The sequence below is a fragment of the Echinococcus granulosus genome, assembly GCF_000524195.1.
Source record: "Echinococcus granulosus chromosome Unknown EG_S00203, whole genome shotgun sequence".
NCBI lineage: Eukaryota > Metazoa > Platyhelminthes > Cestoda > Cyclophyllidea > Taeniidae > Echinococcus > Echinococcus granulosus.
In genome coordinates this window covers 72,321-93,634 of record NW_020170583.1, presented here as the reverse complement: position 1 = coordinate 93,634, position 21,314 = coordinate 72,321, and the positions used below count along the sequence as shown (strand labels likewise).

At 38.6% G+C, this 21,314-nt stretch overlaps 1 protein-coding gene across 1 annotated transcript in view; it reads left to right on the top strand. All coding sequences in view use genetic code 11, as the record gives it.

Annotated features, from left to right (window-relative positions):
* Window positions 1-13,760, top strand: part of EGR_10260 (RING finger protein) — a gene marked incomplete at both ends in the record, with an annotated part of 16,075 nt that extends 2,315 nt beyond the window's left edge. The window contains 10 exons of the mRNA XM_024499509.1: window positions 285-481; window positions 4,070-4,334; window positions 4,380-4,459; window positions 8,350-8,614; window positions 11,895-12,197; window positions 12,238-12,578; window positions 12,611-12,741; window positions 12,835-13,033; window positions 13,176-13,312; window positions 13,677-13,760. Of these exons, the coding sequence (XP_024346081.1) occupies window positions 285-481; window positions 4,070-4,334; window positions 4,380-4,459; window positions 8,350-8,614; window positions 11,895-12,197; window positions 12,238-12,578; window positions 12,611-12,741; window positions 12,835-13,033; window positions 13,176-13,312; window positions 13,677-13,760 (2,002 nt within the window). The remainder of the gene's footprint in view (window positions 1-284; window positions 482-4,069; window positions 4,335-4,379; window positions 4,460-8,349; window positions 8,615-11,894; window positions 12,198-12,237; window positions 12,579-12,610; window positions 12,742-12,834; window positions 13,034-13,175; window positions 13,313-13,676) is intronic.
* Between the last annotated feature and the right edge of the window lie 7,554 nt (window positions 13,761-21,314).

Below are 21,314 nucleotides of genomic sequence, written 5' to 3'. Positions count from 1 at the left end.
AGGTTGTAGGAGTAATGAGGCAAGAGACAAAGTTTTATCAGTATGTTCTCATTGAAAGAAGGAAAGACTGTTTTCTAGGTCCACGCAACTTGCACATTCTCGAGGTTCGAAGAGTGTTGCACTGCCTATGCAACACCCTCAGGCCTGTTTTAGTGGATACGACCACCTTATTTGTCTTTTGGTAGAACAACCAGTGGCTTTTAGCGACGGCAAGACTAGTCATCCAGAGACTCATCGTCAACAAACCCATAATAATTCAGTTGTCATATCATGTGCTTTTACAGACAGTCGAAACAGCAGCCAAACACAGTATACAATGTTGCATTCTGTGCCGGTGTCCGGGATGAGGTCTACGTGACCCACGGTAGTGGTCTGCTGAGCATGATGAAGGAAGGACCAAGTGCTAACGCTTGTTTAACCTCCAGCTCGACAGCTCTTTCCAGTGTGAATATGTGGACATTTTTTCAGCTCTCAGTTCCATGTTATTCGCCAGCTCAGCCAGTCCAACTTACAGAGGCTCTGCTGGTTCATATTTGACTGACGTGTCAAACTGGTCCATTGATGCCATTAGTCAGGCTCCCCTTTCCACGCTACCATTGCGGAGCATGACACTGTCATGTGCTTTCACATAGACATCACAGGCGTCAGTAGTGTACAAATGTTGTTCACAAAGTTGGGTACTGTCAATGGGTATATGAGAACTGGTTGAGTTTTTTCATTCTTTGACAATATTCTATGGGTGTATGAATGTACACAGCTGCGAGTCACATGTTCACATGTTCTTAACGAAATCATTTCGTTTGTGGCACGATGTGGCCTGTCCGTTTATCTACTGCAGTAAGGAAGCCAATCCACGTCATTCGACCTCCCTTACATTGGAGGAGAGTGTGCCTTTCCGGCTTATATGCGGATACCGAAATGCTACCAATTTACTCACAAAAAGTTGCACTCTTTAAGCGGAATAATATTATCTTCCTCTTTTTTACATTCTTTTAAAAAGATTTTTGTAAATCGCAGATTTTTGCTTTTTTATTTCATTTGACGATTTGGTGGTCGTGTCCGATTGCACTGATAGGTAAATATTTTTGAGACATTTGGCAAACATTTAAAAAGGACTATTTTCAAAAAAATAACAGGAGCTGGGTATTTGATCCAACGCAGTAACTACAAAGCCTTCTGTACATCTTCCAGCAGCATTCCTAGTACCTGATGGAGAATACGAACAAATGTGCCCACTTTAAGGAAATGCTATGGCCTGTTAATACCCACTTTGATAGAATAAAAAGCGGCTCTCCTAGTATGCTTAAATCCCTCCCATCTGACGGTAAGTTTAAAAAAATTGAATAACACCTACGATTTATACTCTAGTAAAGCAAATGAGATAGAGGAAAGATAGTAAAAATGCGTTTTTCCTTGCGTTAAAATTATTAAATAAATAAACAATTTTTAATTCCCTTGCTTGATGTCGCAGAAGGTGTTTACAGAAGGGAGCTAACAGTCTAGCTACCTGCCTATCCGCCTCACCGCCTATACCCCACAAACACATGTGTAAAAGCCATGATCATTGGATCTGTTTTATGTCAAGAAAATTGAGCATGCTTATGAAGGCATAGATGTGTGAGTGGATGTGTTTCGTATCAGTGCAATATATTGCATAAAAATGGAGTTAGAAATGTATGTATTATATATCCATAAAATTTGCTGCCTCAAACTAGATGTAAGCATGTTTGCAAATTGGAACAGCTAAATGGGACCTTTTTTATGTGTGAAGATGTGAGTAAGGATGCATTTTGTATCCTTACAATAGAGAATATGTAAATGCCTTTGGATGTGCATGCAGTTTGCGTTGGACAAATTGAGTTTGTACAAATATATGTATGTGTAAATTATTTTGAATTAGTAGAAATGAGGATTAACATAAATGTATATGTATATGAATGGATTCACTCTGTGATACTGCGGTGGGACATGTATAAATTTATTTATTTGTACAGGCAATTTGCAATAGCTGAAGTTAGCCCATGAACTTGCTGAATGCTTGTGTACATTTTGATTTGAGCAGATTTTGCATATATACATGTGTATGTATGTGGGTATGTATCTTGAATTAGCTAAAATGAATAAACACTTACATATAAATGTGGGTGCATGTGTGTATGAATTAATAATTTTTGCCATGAGGTGTATACAAATGTGGGTACGATTTCTTCTGTTTTACATATACGGAGGTATATTTTTATAGTGAAATATGAAAGTGCTGTTATGTTTGCGTGCACTTTGCATGCGTCATATTATGCGAAAATGAAAGAGACTGTTAAGGGTGTGTGTATTAAAATAGCTATATTGATAACACCTGCAAGCTGATCAACGTAGTACTGAGCGAATTTTGCACTAGCTTTGCTGGGCTTATGCAAACTCCTTTATTTATGCATAGATTTTATGTCAGCTAATTTGGTAATAAATTAATTATCCATTGCGGGTATTTTCAATTAGGTATATATATATGTATAGGCATACGGGTGGATAAAATTCTATCAGTTTAATAGGGCTTACGCAAATGCGCTTATTTGCACTAGTCAAAATGAAAATACATAAATAGGCAGAGCGTACTTACCTTGAGTTAGCTGAGTTGCCAACAGATATGCAAGCATAGAAAACTGAGTGAGTGTATTTTGTACTAATGCGGCTTACATATATGTGTTTACGAATGCTTGTGTCTTATATTAGTTTTATTGCATATATGCATTTAAATTTATGGAGGCGGGCATGTACTTTGAATAAGGTAAAGTAAGCATACATATACAAGGAAAGGTGTATGAGTGGATACATTTGTGATTAATACAATGGGGTGGAAAACTATGTTTATTTTTGCAAGTATTTCCCATATGTTTAATTGATGATATTAGCACTGTTGCATTCTTAAACATATTTTAAACTAGCTAACTTGATTTTACGCATGTATGTGAAGGTTCTTTGGTGGATATATTTTTCATTAGTGCAATGGCGTATGCACAACTTTGATTTTTTGCGTTCATTTTGCATTAGTTAAATTGAGCGTACATAAATAGGCATTTGGGTGTAGGCATTATGAATGAGCTAAATTGAATATTAAAAACGGGATGAGTGTTGAATTTTATATTATTGAAATTGAGTACAAGTATATGGGTGTGAATGATTGCCGTTTGTATAGGTTAATTGAGCTTCCGCATGAGCGTTGCTTGAGAGGAGCATTTATAATTGTTACGTAAAGCATACGTACGCATATTTTAGGGCGTATTATATTTGATAGTGGCATTATGTAGGTGGTGATTTGCTTTGCATTAACATATATGGGAAAGGAGGGATGCATTGTATAAAATATTATTGTATATACGGAAGAGTTTTCTGGGAAGTTTCATTTTGTAGTAACGTACTGGATCAGGCACATATGGATAAGTATATGATAGAGCACTTTTTATTTGTGAAATGTTGTAATACGATAGTGGTTTATCCCTCGGTTCTGGTGAGGCGCCGCTTTTGTACTTCGAATTAGCCCCCTTGTACCTCGCTGGGTGGGCTGGCCTTTTGGGCCATGCCAATAGCACGGCCACCTTCTCCTTGCTGAATATATATATTCTGCCCGAGTATTTTGTCTTCTTTCGTCTTCAGGGAGTCTCGGGACGCTACAATATAGCACATGTGTGTGTGTGCAATTTAAGATGCATTTCCCTATTAAGTTTGTGCATACATATGTGCATATAAGCATAGAACTACATTTATCTTAAAATTGGTAATATGCATATTTGTAAAGGTAAATATATTTTTATCACAAATTTTTTATCAGGAATCGGCCAAATGTTAAAGCCAGAGTAAATTTATACCCCGTAATATTTTTTTTGCGTATTTTAGGCTCTTAAACGTCACTTATATTAAATATTTTTGGGTAAATTATTTAATAAGAAAATTATTTTGATTTTAAATATTGATATGGTACTACAAGATCCCACCACGTTATTTGAAAATTTTGTTTTGACAAAATGTATCTGCGTCACTTTGGTTTTTCCTTGGAGGCATATTTATTTTTCCACAGATCAGCTGATCATGGCGTATCTCTCAGCTGTTAGGGGCTGTCAAATGGACGACATCGATTGGCGTGATGTCACCAAAGTGGAATTGCACTCTCAGCCTCCCTCATTGTGCGCCCGGTGCTATCAGCGGCCATTTCTGCCTCGAATAGGTCCGTGTGGACATGTATACTGCTACCGGTGCATCTGGATTCGCATTACATTTAACCATGATGAGCGTGTTGAGGTGTCCAAGCTGTCCTTAACCCTTAAAATAGTGGATCTTGAGAGGTGAGACAAGTAGCTGGCCACTTTACTAACCTTTATTTGGAATAGGGATATTTCAGTCAGCTGTCGCCCTTGTGAAATAAAAATTTATGTGCAGGGCAAAAGAATGCTGCACTCATGTGTACAAGGTATTTAAACCACGAGATATGACTATCATTTGGTGGAGGCAATAGAAGTAGTATTTCGCATCTGATCCGACAGAATATCACATCGGTGGGATAATACACATCAAAGCGGTGAATTTCGAGAAATCAAGGCATCATATTTGTAATGGCAGAGGACATCTTGAGTGGTTTTTGACATCAGAAAAATAATTTGGCAAAAGATAATAAAAACGAGTTCGACCGCCGCACAAAACAGAGTCTCGGTATGCTTGGTGTCTTTAAATTAATTTGTTATAGAACTACACGTTTATGGCATATTCCTACGTGCTGGCAACCGACGATAAGACGTGGCGGAAAGCCATACTTTGGAAATTTTAAACGATTTGGAGCTTAATTATTTATGTATATCCATACATATATACATTCGGGTGCCTGTGGAAGGGTTGTGCATTATTATAATTGCATTTATATCTGCGCGTGTCTTTTTGAAGTGCTTTCTATTCGTCAGATTGAGTTTATATTTGCGTTAATTTCTGCATGCAATGGTTGCAAGTAAAATTTGTTGTGTTTATGGGTATGTATAAATATATTATGCACTAGTATAATTGAGCACGCATAATATGTTCGGATATCTGTAAATACATTATGTTTTTGTAAATTATATGCATAGATGAGCGTGTGCAGATGCTTTCCGTTTCAGTGTATATGTGGATGCATCCTGTGTTACATTATTTAATGATGTATCTTTGCTCGTTAATGTGTGAGTTTTATTTTTGATTTGTAAGCGTGAGTTCTTTATCAGGGATGTGTGAAAGTGTGGACTCTTTTTTGTGTCAGTAAAATGTAGAGTATATTTTTTATGCATGATTATATGGATGCTATTTGTGTTTATACGATTGAGAATGTGGATTCGTGTATGTGTGAATATACTTTTTTTGTTAGCAAAATTTTTTATATAAGCCCAACCTTCCTCTTTTGTTGCGTGCACTTAAATTTAGGCACACTTATTTTTATTTGTGAATGTGTCTTTGTGTCATGAACTAGTAAAATTAAGTGCACAAAGGCGTGATGGTGCGGTCGTAGTTTTTCTTAAAACTTGTTATTTCACATTCATATTTCTAATTGTTTATAGGTGAGTTGTCCGTTATTGCGGTTTGGCATGCACATAAATATGCGTGTGTGTGTGTGTATTGGGATCTATGAAAATTTCTAACCCACATATGCAGATTTATATGCATGTGTGCGTGATTATAATATATATCAGTATGATCGAATGTGCATACATAAATTTACCCCTGTATGTGTGAATGCATCCAGCATCAGTAAGTGTTTATGTTTTATTAACTTGAGCATGCTTGGATTGGATAAATTTAATTTGTATGCTTGTATGTATTGATACATTTTGTGTAAGTATAATTGAGCATACATGCGTAGGCTGTGTGTGATTTTATTACTACTATCACTACTTTTACAATATTTACACATGTTTTAGGTGCTATATGTTGCATTCTTGGTATTGTACACATGCTTTGGCAAGCATGCGTGGGCATATTTTTGGGGTAAAATCGTGTACAAATATTTCCACATATGTGGTTGTGCTTTTCAAGGTAATGGCTGTACGTATGCATCTGAACGAACGTATTTTATGCAAGTTAATAATACACATACGGACAAGTTTTTATAAGTAAAATTTTTATAGGGAAGTGGAGCATATATAGATGTGCGCATTTGTAGAAGTCTTTGTATTTAAATGTGTTATTCAAGAACGCTTATAATTATTTTGCATCAATAAAACGGTAAGTAAAATTTATGTGTAAGAGGTAATTTGTGCTATATAAGGAAATTCTACATAAATGTGTAATGCGTTAGTTTCTTTGCTTAACTCTCGGTTTTGTTATAGGGAGCACTTAGGCATTTCGTCCTTTTGTCTTCGCTGTGTAGGGCGGTCCTGGGCCATGCCAGTTGCCTCAATCTCTACCCTATATTTATTAGGCATATTTTGCCTGATTAATATATCTTCTTCCCTCTCCAGGGGAGTCTCGGGGCTACACAATAGTGGCGGCAGAATGCTAACTGGATCTTAGGGCCAATCAGTCCTGATTTCTACTACCGAATGATAAACCTCAGTAAAGGGAGAAAATGTGCACATGCTGGGAGAAGTGAAACTGGAGTAGCTCCCGGTATCTTCTAACCAAACACGAAGGCACCAACTACCGATGTGCTAAGGTACACACTGCGACTGAAAGAATGTACTCGAAACCTTTCAATATCGCACGTAAGCACTTACCACCGTCATATATCAGGCAGAAGAAATATCATGACAAACAGCTAGACTAGCCTCTACCGAGAAGGGGATCTAGTACAACTACACAGGCCGGTTTCACCCTTCCTCCAAGACTACTCTGCAAGTTCCACCTCGAGTGTAGCAAGGATGCATTCCGAGTGGTGAATGTCTTCTACTAATCGCCTCATGCGCACTGCACAACCAATCGCTGCTCAGCACAACACGACGCAACCGTGCAAAAGTGCACCACCAATCGGATGTAGAGTTAAAACTGATGTAGTAAAGGAAGAAGAACCAATCCCAGATGGCATTTTTGGGGACCACCCATATGGTGTGCAGCGGAGACTGGATTCAAAACAACGAGGGGGCTGTGTAATGCATATTTTGTTTACTAAAAGCCTTTATTTAATAAACCAGAAAATACAAAACCTCATTGCATGGGAGTTGTCAAAAGTCTACAGAGAAGACTAGAGTCGGAAAGACACACACTGTTTAGCACGTTTCCATTCTTTAAAGAGTATCAATAAATATGCCCTATCATATCAGTCTGGTCGTTCAGAAGGGTTAAAGAGGGAAGGAAACAATGAACTTGCTACGGTGTTGATGACATTTTCATCCATGTACGTAAATGCGTGTATGTATTGTGCATTAGTGAAATTGAAAACTTGTATGTCGGTGTAATACGATGGATGTTTACCTCTGGGTATTTGAGGGGAGCAACCTTTGACTTGGCCTTTGTACCAAGCCGGGTGGGGTGGCCTTTGGCCTATGCCAGTAGTCCAAATACCTTCTCTGTGCCGAATATATGTATTCCACCCGAGTATCATGTCTTCTTTCGTCTTCAGAGAAGTCTCGGGACCCTACAATAGGCGTGCATGTTGGGCATTTTTTATGAAGGAACCGAAGTGGGTATTAGTAATGCAGTGGGAGCGTGTATTCTGTATCATTGAAATTGTTCGGATATATGTTTGCATTAGTGATTGTAATTTCCAACAGTCAATTGTGCATACTGGTATGCTTTTGTCTGAGAGGATTACTCTCAATAGTTAGGAGAAGCATCTGTGGTGTATTTCAGAAGGTATTTTAGTTAAAGGAAAATCTACTTGTGTTGACACCCTAGTTTTAATATATTGTTATGTTGGTAGATAAATGGGCATGAGAGGATTATTTTATAAAATGTACGCGTGCCCTTGGATAGTTCCATTTTGTAATAATATAGTGGAGGATATTTACGTGTTTGAGCACGTGATAATGAATTTTTTACATGTGAACTGCATCATCCATATGCTTGTGTAATTTTAGATGTATTTTCTCATTTTATTTACGCACACAGATATGTGCAAATATACCTGGATTTTTTTTATAAAAATTGATTACATTAGTATTTGGGGATGTAAATATATTTTTTCTTTAAATTTATCGTATATTTTAGGTTTTTAAGCATTACTAGTATTAAATAGAATGCTAAAAGACGTTTTTATTTTGAAAATTATTTTATGCGAAAATTGTTTTGATTTAGAAATGGTGTGAATTTGCTAAAATATTTATACACTGGCGAAAAATTTTGTTTTGACTGAATGCATCTGCGTCACTTTGGTTTTCCCTTGGAGGCATATTTATTTTTCCACAGATCAGCTGATCATGGCGTATCTCTCAGCTGTTAGGGGCTGTCAAATGGACGACATCGATTGGCGTGATGTCACCAAAGTGGAATTGCACTGTCAGCCTCCATCATTGTGCGCCCGGTGCTACCAGCGACCATTTCTGCCTCGAATAGGTCCGTGTGGACATGTATACTGCTACCCGTGCATCTGGATTCGCATTGCATTCGACCACGATGAGCATGTTGAGGTGTCCAAGCTGTCCTTGACCCTTAAAATAGTGGATCTTGAGAGGTGAGACAAGTAGCTGGTCATTTCGCTTACCTTTATTTGGAATAGGGACATTTCATTGGCTTTAGGAAATTCCGATTTATGCGCTGCGATAAAAGGATAGCAAACTTATGAATAATAGACAGTTGGACTTAGAGGCATCATTTGCATTTGGTAAAAGATTAATGATGCAGGATTTTGCCTTAATGAGGAAATACATATCTGGTCGCTGAAGTGCGGGAAGTCAAAACATGGCGGTGATGGTGGCAAGGAAGATCTTGAGTAGTCTTTTTCACCTGCATTAAGGTTTTCTAAACCATCACAGAGACGACTTTGACAATATATATATATACGGATGTGCTTATGCATGTTAGTGAAATTTTTATGTAATTTTATTAGCCATATTGAGTAAGCACATGCCTGTATGCATTTATTGTCAGCTAGTTATATACTTCTATACGTGAAAATATATTATGTATTAGTTCAACTAAGTAGATTTGCGCATTTTATTGTGAATATGATATGTTTACACAAGTGTATGTGCATAAGACATTTCGCGTCAGTGATAATTTGTAGACATGTGAATGTGTGATTTTATTCTGTATAATTATAATTTAACCCGGATCTGTTTTCGCAACTGTGTGGATTTATTTTTGTTTGGAAAATTTCGCAAATGTGATTGTGTGCGAGTGATTATATGTATGTTATTTGTATTTACATAAATAAGAATATAAATTCATGAATATTGGGATGTTTTTATAAGACATATTGTTACGCATATGTGTATGCATGACTCTCTTCATTTTTGTGCGTTACTGCAATCACTTATACATGTACATGAGTGAATTTGTCTACTTATTAGTAACACTGGCCACATATTTTTGTGATTGTGTAAATGCGTTTTCTTTGCTAAAACTCATCATACCTGCATTTGCATTTGTGAATATTTGTGGATGAGTTGTTTATTAATGAAATTAAACATACTTTTTGTACCTGTATGTCTAAATGTATTACTTTTGGTAAAATTTCACCAATATATATGCTTATGCTTGAATATATTTCACATTACTGCGTAAGGGTATATCGGAAGGTTTTTCGTGTGCTTGTATTTTTTATTAGCCAAGTTATAAATGGTTTACTAGGTGTATGCGTGGATTTATTTTAAATTATCCAATTTGAGCACATATAAATATATGCATAGGTGCACGACTGAATGCATTTATACGGTGGGATACACATAAATATGTGTGTTTAAGTATTTTGCACTGGATAATATGAGCTTATTCAAATATATTTGTACTTGCTTGTTTTACAATAGTTAATTTAATTGTGAGTAGTGGTATGAGTCTTTGGTTTGCATTATCAGAGTAGCACCTAAATGCGTTTTCATCAATGAATGTTTATTGTACTAGACAAGTTTTGTGCACAAATTAATGTATTTATGAGTGCATTTCTTATCACTAAACTACACATGATTGCGTGTATGCGTAAATATATATATTTTTGCATTAAAACTGCGCATATACATATTTGGGTATGAATTGATGTAATTACGAAATATAATACCCGTTTATAAGTGTCTGGGTGGAGGTATTTTGCGCTAGTTAATTGTACAGATGCTTATGGGTTTGTGTGAGTCAAATATTTATCGGGAAAAAAAACATTTATGCGTGCATTTGTTGACATTTTCGTATATAAATGTAATGTGTGTAGGCTTGTGTTTATAATGCATTACAGGGAGGGTGTGTGTATATTTATGTGTATGAGGCACGATAATTCTATATACCTAGGTAATTCGTTGGTAGCTTGTTTAACTCTCAGTTTTTTTAATGAGACCACTCAGACACTTTGTCCTTCTGTCTTCGCTGTGTGGGCTGACCCTGGGCCATGCCAATATTCTCAAGCACCATCCTATATTAATTACATATACTCTGTTCAATTAATATGTCTTCTTTCGTCTTCGGCTGAGTATCGGGGCTCTGCGTTGGTGGCAGTGGAATGTAAACTGGATCTTAAATTTAATAAATTCTGATTTCTACTGCTGGATGATAAACATCAATAAAAGGTGGGAAAGTTTATGTGCTGCGGATGGGAGAATCACCGGCCAGTCTTAATGGAGGGGCTAAAAAGGACGTCTACAACCCCAACTGCCTCATTCTCGTGTTTTACAGGAAAGCGACGTCAGTTGTGGATCATTTGGAAAAAATTTCGTTGCGGAGTTGCTTACCGAACTCGCACTGACATGTCAAATACATAAACATGCGACACATCCTCTACTTCTCTATTGACTGGGTAGAACCCAGACAGAATAAGCTAGGCAGCTGTGAGGTGAGGACAATATGGCAAAAAAGTATGGGCGCAAATGCCTGTTCCCAAGCAACCATGTTTAATCCCGTCTTTTGTTACATGACTCTGCTTTAGATCTAGTGCTCCTAAAATAGGCTCCAGACGAGCATGATTGGCAGTAAACACGCCAATCTCCAAATCTAGTTTTATTAGGTACAAAATCCCAGGGGAAGTTGATATTTTTCAAAGAATCAGTGGCTTTGCAGTCAAGTATTTCCTTAGTTGCGTGGGCATGTAATGACTGCCAAAATGTGGCTCCTGAATATTCCCTTACGGTACTAATTACTCCGTGATGGCCGGCTCAGGAGGTTGACCAAGGCGTGCGCCCAGGACGGTGTTCAAAAGAGAGAGTGGACTTTGTAATACGTTGCTTGTTTGGATGACCCCCGATGTAGCAAATTGTAAATTAGAGCCTCCACTATTATTCCTTCGCAGGGTGGGCAGCCTTCGAGCAGAAACAGTGGCACTATCCACTTCCGCGTCAAATATATGCATTCTACCTTAACTATCGTGCCTTCCTTAGCATTCAGAAAATTGTTGGGATGGTGCATATAGGTGTGCATCAGTCTGACTTCACTTTATATTACTAAATTCCTATATATATGGGTATAGAATTTGTGCATTTTGCAAAAGTGAAGCATAGTGCAAAACTAAATTTACACAAGTGTGAAAATTTTGTTTTCCTAATTGTGCATGCAGGTATGCGCACGTGTTTGGATTTTTTTATCCACAGAAATCACTCATATGCAAGTGTGGTAGTGAATTTATTTTTATTTAAATTTTCTCCTCTCCTTTTAGGATCTTACGCAGTCTTTATAAAATTTCCAGAATATACAATATTTTTTGGTGAATAGTTTTCAAAAAATTATTTCTTTTTTAAAAATAATATACTGCTACAGAAATTATCCATGTAAACTTTAAATATTTTAATTTGACTAAATGCATTTTTATCACATAGCTTTTTCCTTGGAGGTACATTTGTCTTTTCCACAGATCAGCTGATCATGGCGTGCCTCTCAGCTGTTAGGAGCTGTCAAATGGACGACATCGATTGGCATGATGTCATCAAAGTGGAGTTGCATTGTCAGACTCCATCATTGTGTGCCAGTTGCTGTCAACGACCATTTCTACCTCGAATAGCTCCGTGTGGGCATGTGTACTGCTATCCGTGTATCTGGATTCGCATTGCGTTCGACCACGATGAGCGTGTCGAGACGTGCCCAAGCTGTGGCCGACCTCTGAAAATAGTAGATCTCAGAAGGTGAGACAAGTAGTTGGTCAGCTTACCTGTCTTTATTTAGAGTTAGTACCTTTCAGGCATACACTCCGAAAGTTGGTGACCTTATGAAGTTTCAGTTTATGCGCAGGGACAAAAGGATGGTAAACTCATATGTATTGGATATCTGGACTGCAAAATATCATTCGCATTTGGTAAAGGCGAAGAAAAGAAATTTTTTGCATCTCATTCGGAAAGATATTGCCTTAACGAAGAAATACATATTAGAACGACGAAGTGCGGGAAGTCAAAGCATCACACTGATGGTGGCAAGAGAGATATTGTGTAGTCTTCGACAACAGCTAGAATGTTTAATACAAGATATCAGAAACGGCTTTGGCCCCACCACTCGAAAATATTACCTCGGTACGATTTTTCTTCAAATTATTTTGTTTTAGAGCTACATAGTCATGATATATTCCTTCATGCTATTAATAGAAGATGTCTTTTGACTCTGTACGGCGAATCAAAGATGCCCAAAACGGTTTCTGGAAGGGTGGTTGCTGTTAAGCGCTTTACCATGGATTTGGTATGTAGTGATATCATGAGAAATTAACTTATTCATCTTTACTAGTGTCTATGCCCTATTGTTTTTATGGATGATTCATTCACTTTTGAATAGATTTTACGTGACGTGATTCGACCACTGCGCCACCTGCCACTTGGTCACACCTTCTACTTCGTAATACTGGATTTCGGTTTCTCAGCTCTCAATGAAAACACCTACTTCCGAAGAGAATATGAAAGGCTAATGGCCGAAATGTCTTTGGGTCATATGGACATCGTGGATGCAGTCGGTTATGATATCAATGACAAATTATGTAAGTCTGTGGCATTCTTATGATTCCTTCGCCCTACTCTGCCCTCATCATGGCGATGCGAAAGTCGGTTTTTTATTTGCTGGCGTTTATCTTTTCCTGAAAGCCTTCGATTACTGAACTTTACCTGACTTCGTCATTTTAGCTCTTGATTTAAAACGAACCGATATTTACTTCGTGGACGAGTTATTCTCTCTCCCTCACGCAGACATGCGGTCGCCCCTTGAAGGCAGCTCCATTCAAGAATCTCCTGCGCAGAAACCCATTCATTGGCACATCATTGTAAGCCCTCTTTCTTTACTCATTACTTTGTCATGCTCCTTATCTCACTTTTTCCACTTGCTTACATCCATCCCTATTCAGAGTTCTATTTTTTTTCCAATTTTGCCGCCTGTGTGTTTGAGCCTCTCAATGGACTCCTCTTTATCAGCATGCTATTTCAAGCAAAGGGAATATTGGTAATAGTCATCACACACTTGATTTAGTTAGTTAGTTTTTTTGTTCCGTAATTCCATGTCTTCAACTAGTCTTGTTTGCATTTTTTTGGTTCAAGTGGTCAAGTCGTTTGTTCTTGTTTCGCTTTTGGTAAATGCAATTTAAACTGGAATAAAAACGCGTCTATGTCCCTGTTTTTTCCTTTGGATAGACTCTGCCTTCGGGTTCGCAGGCCCTTTTCACAACTCCGCTGCTGCGAAAGCGTCTTCAGGACCAGCTACCCAAACGCCCTTAGCACAGCAAGTTACGAACAGGCCACTCAACTTGACACAGTTAAGTAGGCATTGCGTAGGTGCTCTACATTTACTTCGATTCAACGCCATTCTCCGATGGTGCTATCTAATCTTGGCAGCAGGCACGGATAAGCGTTACTATGCGAACAGGAAGTAAATTTGCCTAGATTTTGCAGAAGTCTGCATGGAATCATATCGACGTCCCATATTTAGTGCATTCAGAGGCACAACGGAGACGGAGTTGTGGAATGGCGGAGATGTAATCTACGAAATATCTGCTTAAAGTTGCCAAGTATGACAACCTGTTCATCAATCGTGTATATTAGAAATAGTTTGCACACCCACAAAGTCGACTTACTTTTTTCAACCTTGACGTATAATTTGATAACTGTGTGATTACAGCTGTAGTATTTTGACGCCTCGAACTGACTTGTATCTTTCAGAAAGGAGGTGTAGTGGTACAATGGGGTCTTAACAACTGCTTTGCCACTCAACTTTGTAGGTGGAAGATGAATAGTTTTAATGCATGAAGTGAAGATAAATGCATAATATTGTCTTTAGGGTGAATAGTTTGCGTGTGTAAATTACATTATTTATAGACATCTTCCTTCTTCTCAAATACTGATATAACCACCTCCATCGTGTCAAAAGTGGTCATGTTAAAGATGGGGAATTGACTATAGCACGTGTGATTAATGTCTAGTCATAAATGTCAAGCCCTAATGACTCAATATTCGTTGTTGTAATTATTGCCCAATAACGTCTATTAATGCGTATTTTCCCGCATTACCCATCTACCCCTCTTCCCCTACATTGCTTTGATCAGATGAAATTTAAACACTAAGTTAGGAAAAGCAAATAAAGTAGGTCGTAAATAGGAGTCTGGGAAAAAACACCCTGGACTTTGTGCAATTAATAATCTGATGACGACACTACTTCATTTGATCTCACAAGAATTCACCACTTCATTCCAAAGGTACAACTTAATTGGCCCTCTTCAAAAGTTAAGGAAATGATCTGCAGTTGCCTTCACGGAGCCCTTTTATCTATTTCCAATATAAGCGATGTTTAGAAAAATAGTTCATCAAGATAAAGGCTTAAAAATTTGAGGCTTTACTACTATCTTCAAGTGTAATTTGGGCTGTTGTAGGAGCACACTAGTTGTGACAATGGGTTAGAGGTCAAACTGTGGCAGTTCAGCGATGCTCCTATTGTAGTAAAAAGGAGAAGAACCAATGTTCTAGGCTGTTACAACTACCCTCCCCAATATCGCATAACCCAAAAATTACAGTCCAATGGCTGAAAGGGTTCATCACAAAGTAGACGAGTTAATTTTACTGGTTTGCAAGACTGACTTGGGAGAAAGAAAAGGACACCAGTGCGTCAGTAGCTCTCGGTAAGGTCGAAAGGTAGTAAGTTAGTGATTTAGTTTGCATCTCCACCGAAGGAAAGCTACCAAGTAGAGTTCCAAACTTATTTTCAATTAATTTAAGTTTAAGTAGGCATATTTGCTGACCTTTTGACTTCTAATGGGTAGTAGCTGTTAGCATTAGTTGGTCTAAAAGTGTCCACTCATTACTATCGCAGCTTTCGGGTCGTAGAATTGTACCGTAACATCATCAGAAAACTAAGCCTTTTATGTGTGTGCAACGCGCTGTGGGCAGAACTCTTCACCCATTAAAGCCTCAATAACGAATTTAATTGAATTCTATCCGGTAGAAGCGTATGGAAGGTGGGCAGGTAGGACTTCCTTCTCCAAAACAGCCATGGCTTTCGGTTAATTTGAAGAAGATTCTCTTCTTATTGGAAAACCTAAGACCTCACAACGCAAAGCCCATCAGTAAACGGACCCTTCACCTTTAAAGTAAAATGCAGTAGGAACTGCTACCTTGGCCTTCGTATCATCATTTCACATTGTCATTCTTATTGGCACCAGTCAGTCACACACGGAAGTAGTAAGCAAGATCATTCAGGCAAATGCAAAATTGAAAAGAGGCTCCATTACCTCCTGAACCATCATAAAAGGCTTGCACTCCCGCACATGGTTTAAATGAAGTGGTAACATAAATGTGCCAACTTTTATATCCCTCTATTTTATGCCTCAAAACTATTTCATGAAGTTAATCTATTAAACTATTACCTTATTTTAAAAGGATCATGCCTTGCTCTTTGGTGGTTTATTGAAGTCCTCGTAATACTAATTATTAACGCAAAATTACAGCCCCGCAGCACTGAAAGACAAAAGATTTCCTTCACAGTCAGACACATAATAAGTATATTTACACAACTTAGGGGCTGAAACTGCGGTTCATGACAGTCGATTTAATGAAATTATTTGTTTGGGGGAAGCTTTTGCATGGTCTCCATGGGAAACCACAGGTACCAGACAAGATTAGGTCAAGTGAAAGGGACAATTTTGAGATAAAATGTCATCGAAATGACTGCTAAAATGTTCCAAGTGGGGCACATTTCGTGTTGATCAACATGTCAAGTTAACAAAGTTTTTTTATCCTTATTAATTGTCCTCCCTTAATTGTTGCGGTTTCTGAGGGTTTTGTGAATATTGCAGCCGAGACTGCCCCCGTGACACTTGCAAGCGTAGCAGTTGCTGGTACACTGGTACATGTGCACCGATAGTGGACCCTGTTCTCCGGGTGGCAGAATTAATGGCAATTGCCTCTCCGAAGTTAATCACAGACACGGTAGTTGCTTTAACAGTGGGTTTCATTGTCAATGCTCTGCTTGTAGCACACTTGTTAAGTCTGTTCTGGCAATGGTTGCCCCTGTTCTTTCCACAATTCCGGTAAACGCACTTGCATAATTCCCTCTGTAGATTAGGCCTGCGTACCTAAGGATGGGCTCTGTTACACAATACATAAGCAGAAACACAGAGCACAATATATTTTTCATTTTAACTTTTGCTAATTATTTAAGTTATTCACCTAATTTATCTTATTCACTATTACCTGACAAAGTGACAAAATAATTCAAATTTTCTGTTCGGTTGGATAATCAGGCCAACTTTTTAAACCAATCAAAAATGCTACCGAAACAAGCTCCTCGCGCAGGTTTTAACAACTTGTGAAACAGCAAATACCAAGTCCCATGCTCACATTTGTAATGGCATGCGGGTAAAAGTGGCTGCAACAAGAGTTCGAGGTCGCGGTGATTTTATGCTGGTGGATTAGCATGGAAATAATCTGATGGATAGAATGGCGAAGCTATTATAAAACCAGTGAAAAGGAGGGGTGTTAGCAAACGAAAGAGTCACACCTTTGTTATCTATACTCTTTAATGCTGGGGATAAAAGGGAAAAAGTAAATTTTTTTCATTGATCTATTAAATCGGCTAGTAGACTTCTTAATGCCATCCTTTGATGATACAAACGTTGTTCACAGAAGCCGATCAGTAGCCTAGATAGCTCTGGCTCTACTCCAATCACATAGCACTCTGCCGTCTGTTCTGCTTTCCATGACTACGGGACCTGGTCAATGCCAAGAAAGGGTTAGCGCATCTTCGAAATGTGGGGCGAGAGTGTTTTTCTATCTCTCTCCATTTACTTTAGTTCTAAAGTGCGAATCTCACAGGTCACATTTAAGCAAGGTGGCTGTGCATTGGGTAGACCAATAAGATCAAGGCATTTGTCCGGACAGTTGAATATCTTTTAGTTGACTTTTTGGCACGCCATTGAGATGTACCCAACAACATGGGGTAGGAAGCGGGACTGATGGTAGGAAAAGCTGTAGCTTGACCACCGGTATGTGGTCCTGTGAGTATAAATTGTGGCGTATTGTGGAATTAGTGAAAGATGTTTGATGTGCCTTCATCCAGCCTAGGAAAACACAAGCCGTTTCTCATTGCAAGTCAAACCTTGATTAATGTCTGACATGTGGAGCGAATGTGTTTAGCAGATGCCACGATTTCTCTTGAATATTTAAGCAACGAGGAATTATTTTGTAAGTATCTCCTTAAGTTTAGCATAGTGAGGTACTCACAGGATAGGCTCAGTTTTCGTCGTTGCATTCAGAACTAGAGATTGACAGTTGCTGCTCTTGAGGCATTTGACGAAGTCCATACCTGTTATAAAGGAATATAGACAGAGAAAGGCACGTTTTATAGTGTGGCACGGAAGGCTTACACAGCAACATGTTTTTATGGGATTCAGTGTAGATCTTTTCCTCCTTCTCCTCTTTGATCTCCTCCTTGGGACTTGTTGGTTTCGCTTGCCCAGGGGCCAGTATAAGCTTATCATTTTAAACTAGATGGTAATATTACTTGGTAGACTGACGCCTGCCTACACTTCTTTCAAATTTGAACAAGCCATTGGTGAAAATTCTATTAGGAAACTTTACGAGTATTTTAGTCACCCAGCAATTTTGGCTTCATAAAAATTTGTATCTCCTTAAAGTACAAAGAAACTTACTTGCTTTTTATTTCCCTCCAACAATAACAATATAATATGAACTAGGAAATATTTAGCGTTTTAGTTTTATGTTTACACCAACTACTACCACAAAACTGTTGATACTCTAGATAGTTTAATCAAATAAGCACTTTGGTTTAGTTCCCCTGATTGTTCATTTCTTCTTCTTTATACTAAGCCTGTGGTATAGTGATCCTCATTAACTACCTGCTTGGACGCAGTACCCAAGGAGCTTACTGAATTAAATAAGCAGAGTTGTTCCAGTTCATCCACCTTGCTAAGAAAGAAAACTAATTTTTATCATTTTGGTAAGTAAACAAGTTAAGGTATAAAAGATTCGTTTCGCTGCAGCTGCTGATCCTGCCAATGCTTTTCTGCTTTCTTTCCTTCTCATCCCATTATTTTTTTCCTAATTTTTCCTTCTCTTCTCGTCTGTTGAGCTGATGAAGTGCCGAGTCAGTGTTACAATACGGTGGTAAAATATGAGGGGTTGTCTAGGTATGATCGCACTAGGCAGACAGGAAGGATTACAATGGTAAATATCTTGGGTTGCCGTGGGCGTATCCTGGAAGACATGGATCAAGATGAGTGTATCTCTACTGGAGTCGGATATATGGGATCAGCAGGACCGTTTTGCATTGGCTATACCTGGGCTATAAGTAGGGGAAATACGTGACATGGTCCCAGATGCCAAAGTGCCAGCAGAGAGAAGTTGGCGTTGTCTGGTCACTGGCATTTGTGTGGTGGATATTGCGATTTCGTCTAGATGTGGAAGAAGTGGGTCTCCTTCCAATAGACTGCTTAGTTTAAAGGAGAGAATTGGACATAGCAAACGTTCTTGTGCCCAGGCTCTCACAAAGCGTAATCATGCAGAGGAGTTTTCCAAACTTGCGCCTACTGGAGTAGGATGGATTGCTCTATAACATCAACTTCTCTTGAAAAAATTGCGTTCTTGTCCAATATGATTTGAGATTTATCTGGGTATGGGACGGAACCTATAGAAGTACCGACAAGATTAGCAAAAGGCAAACAAATTCAGTACAGATGCCTTCATTTCCAACATATACGTACTAGCACTGAGGGGAGGAGCAGGGTGTACGTCAAAACCGGATGGCCAGTGATTGTACCATGTCAAAGACACGGTTTTTTACTCTAGATCAGACTAGAATGTCATTAATGTATGAAGACAAACCCGCTGCAAAGGGTGTTCAGAGCACTGGTGATAGTTTTCTTTACATTCATTTTCATGTAGGGATCTCAAACTATCTTAGTTATACCACCAATCGCTGCGACGATGTGATCGGTGCCGAGTGCACACACTCAAAGCCACATTTTCCCAGTTTTATGATTAATAATGTAGATGCCAGCCCGCACTCAGTATGTGCTCCTGCTATTAGGGCTAGGTAAGTGGTATATTCTCCATTTATAACCGTGCAAGACAACCCCATAACACCATGCCGTTTTATTAGTGTAAACGCTTTGGATCTCTTCAATCCATGGATCCATGTTGCCTGTGTTGGAGCTGAATCGCAGGCATACTCTACAGGTGGGCCAGGGTACACTGATTTGTGCGGCCGTCCTTCTAAATGAAGAGGGCTATCCAACTAATGATAGGTTAATCTTACACACAGGATTCGGCAGGTCCGCATGAAATTGCGCCCTATCGAATAAATATTAATCTAAACAAAATTATCCAACTGAGGAATTCTATCATGACTTATGCTTGCATAACCACAAAGGTGATCTTTGCAGGGCGAATAAATATACCTTTTACAAATTTCGTGCAGTGATACAAGCAGGCAAATATTTTGCTGGAGAAATTTATAGCAGAGCGATGACAAACTTGCTTTTTAGACATTCAAATCATTTTTTTATGGATAGCTGCCATGATTGAAAACTTGCCTAAAGAAGAAAGCAGATATAATACCCGTACATCATCGTTATATATAAACAGCTTACGGTAAGACTGGGACCCACTGGCATGCCTCAAAGCTGAGTTTACCCTGATAAGTTACATTTGAGGAGAACTTCAGCTGTACCCTTACCAAAATTTGGATTTAGGCAAACAACTGACATTTAAGTTATGAGTAATCGGCGATATTAAACCAGACAATCACTGGAGTATTAATGACCATGAAAGTTCGTGTAGATTAAAGCAGTCCAATTGGAATTTCTCCGGTCTTCGTAATGACTTTAGATGAAATGAAGCAAAGGTTGAGGAGAACCAGTTCTCAAAAACCAGATTTGCTTTAAAAAGTTGTAACATTAGCGAGTGAGACATTGCATGTTTTCGTTCGGTCTACAGCATCTTCGGCCCATCCAAAAGGTAGTGGAAGTTCCTGTCTATTTAGACGATGTCTAACTCATTACCCGCCTATGTGTTAAAGTGAGGAAAGGCTGGAAGGGTGAGACGTGGGTAGAATGTTGTAGGAGCAAAAGAAAGACAAGTACACGTCATTTACAGTGCCTACGGGTAAAACTGGTGCAAAGCCGTATCAGCTGAATATCAACTTAATATGGCGCGTGGTAATTCACTTTTAAATGTTCGTCGTAGCACCTCAACTTATTACAAATAATTCTGATTCTCAAATGCTGCGAAAAAAACCAACCAGATCAATTTTCAAATCCCCTTCACTACCCCCCAATTGAACTTCAAGTCGCACATCCCGAGGACGTGCATCACCTCCAGAGGGATGAAAAAATGTTTTTGTTTCCTGGTAGTTTGTGTAAAACGGTAATGGATTCAATGAAGACAGCATTATCGGCACTAAGTCCAGTACAATGGATCGTGATTCGTTCCACATGCGCCTTCGACACAGGTGCATTCGAATGACCTGAGAGGCCTGGATTAGCCATCTTTGCCCATTGGCATATCGTCAATGATAAAATGGTGGAATTATTGTCCTTTATACTCAATAAGGTAGCTAAAATATATGCACAAAATCAAGAAACTGACTAAATGATCGTTTACGGGTTGTGATTTTACCATCATTGGCCATCTTTGCCTCAATTAAGGCGACTTTTCCTTCCCCATTGCTATGCTGTGGACGTGCGTGAAATCAGTTCTAGGTAGATCCACCCATTCGAAGGAAGCGCAGACACTAGTAGAAGGTCTCCATCTGAAAGTTGTATC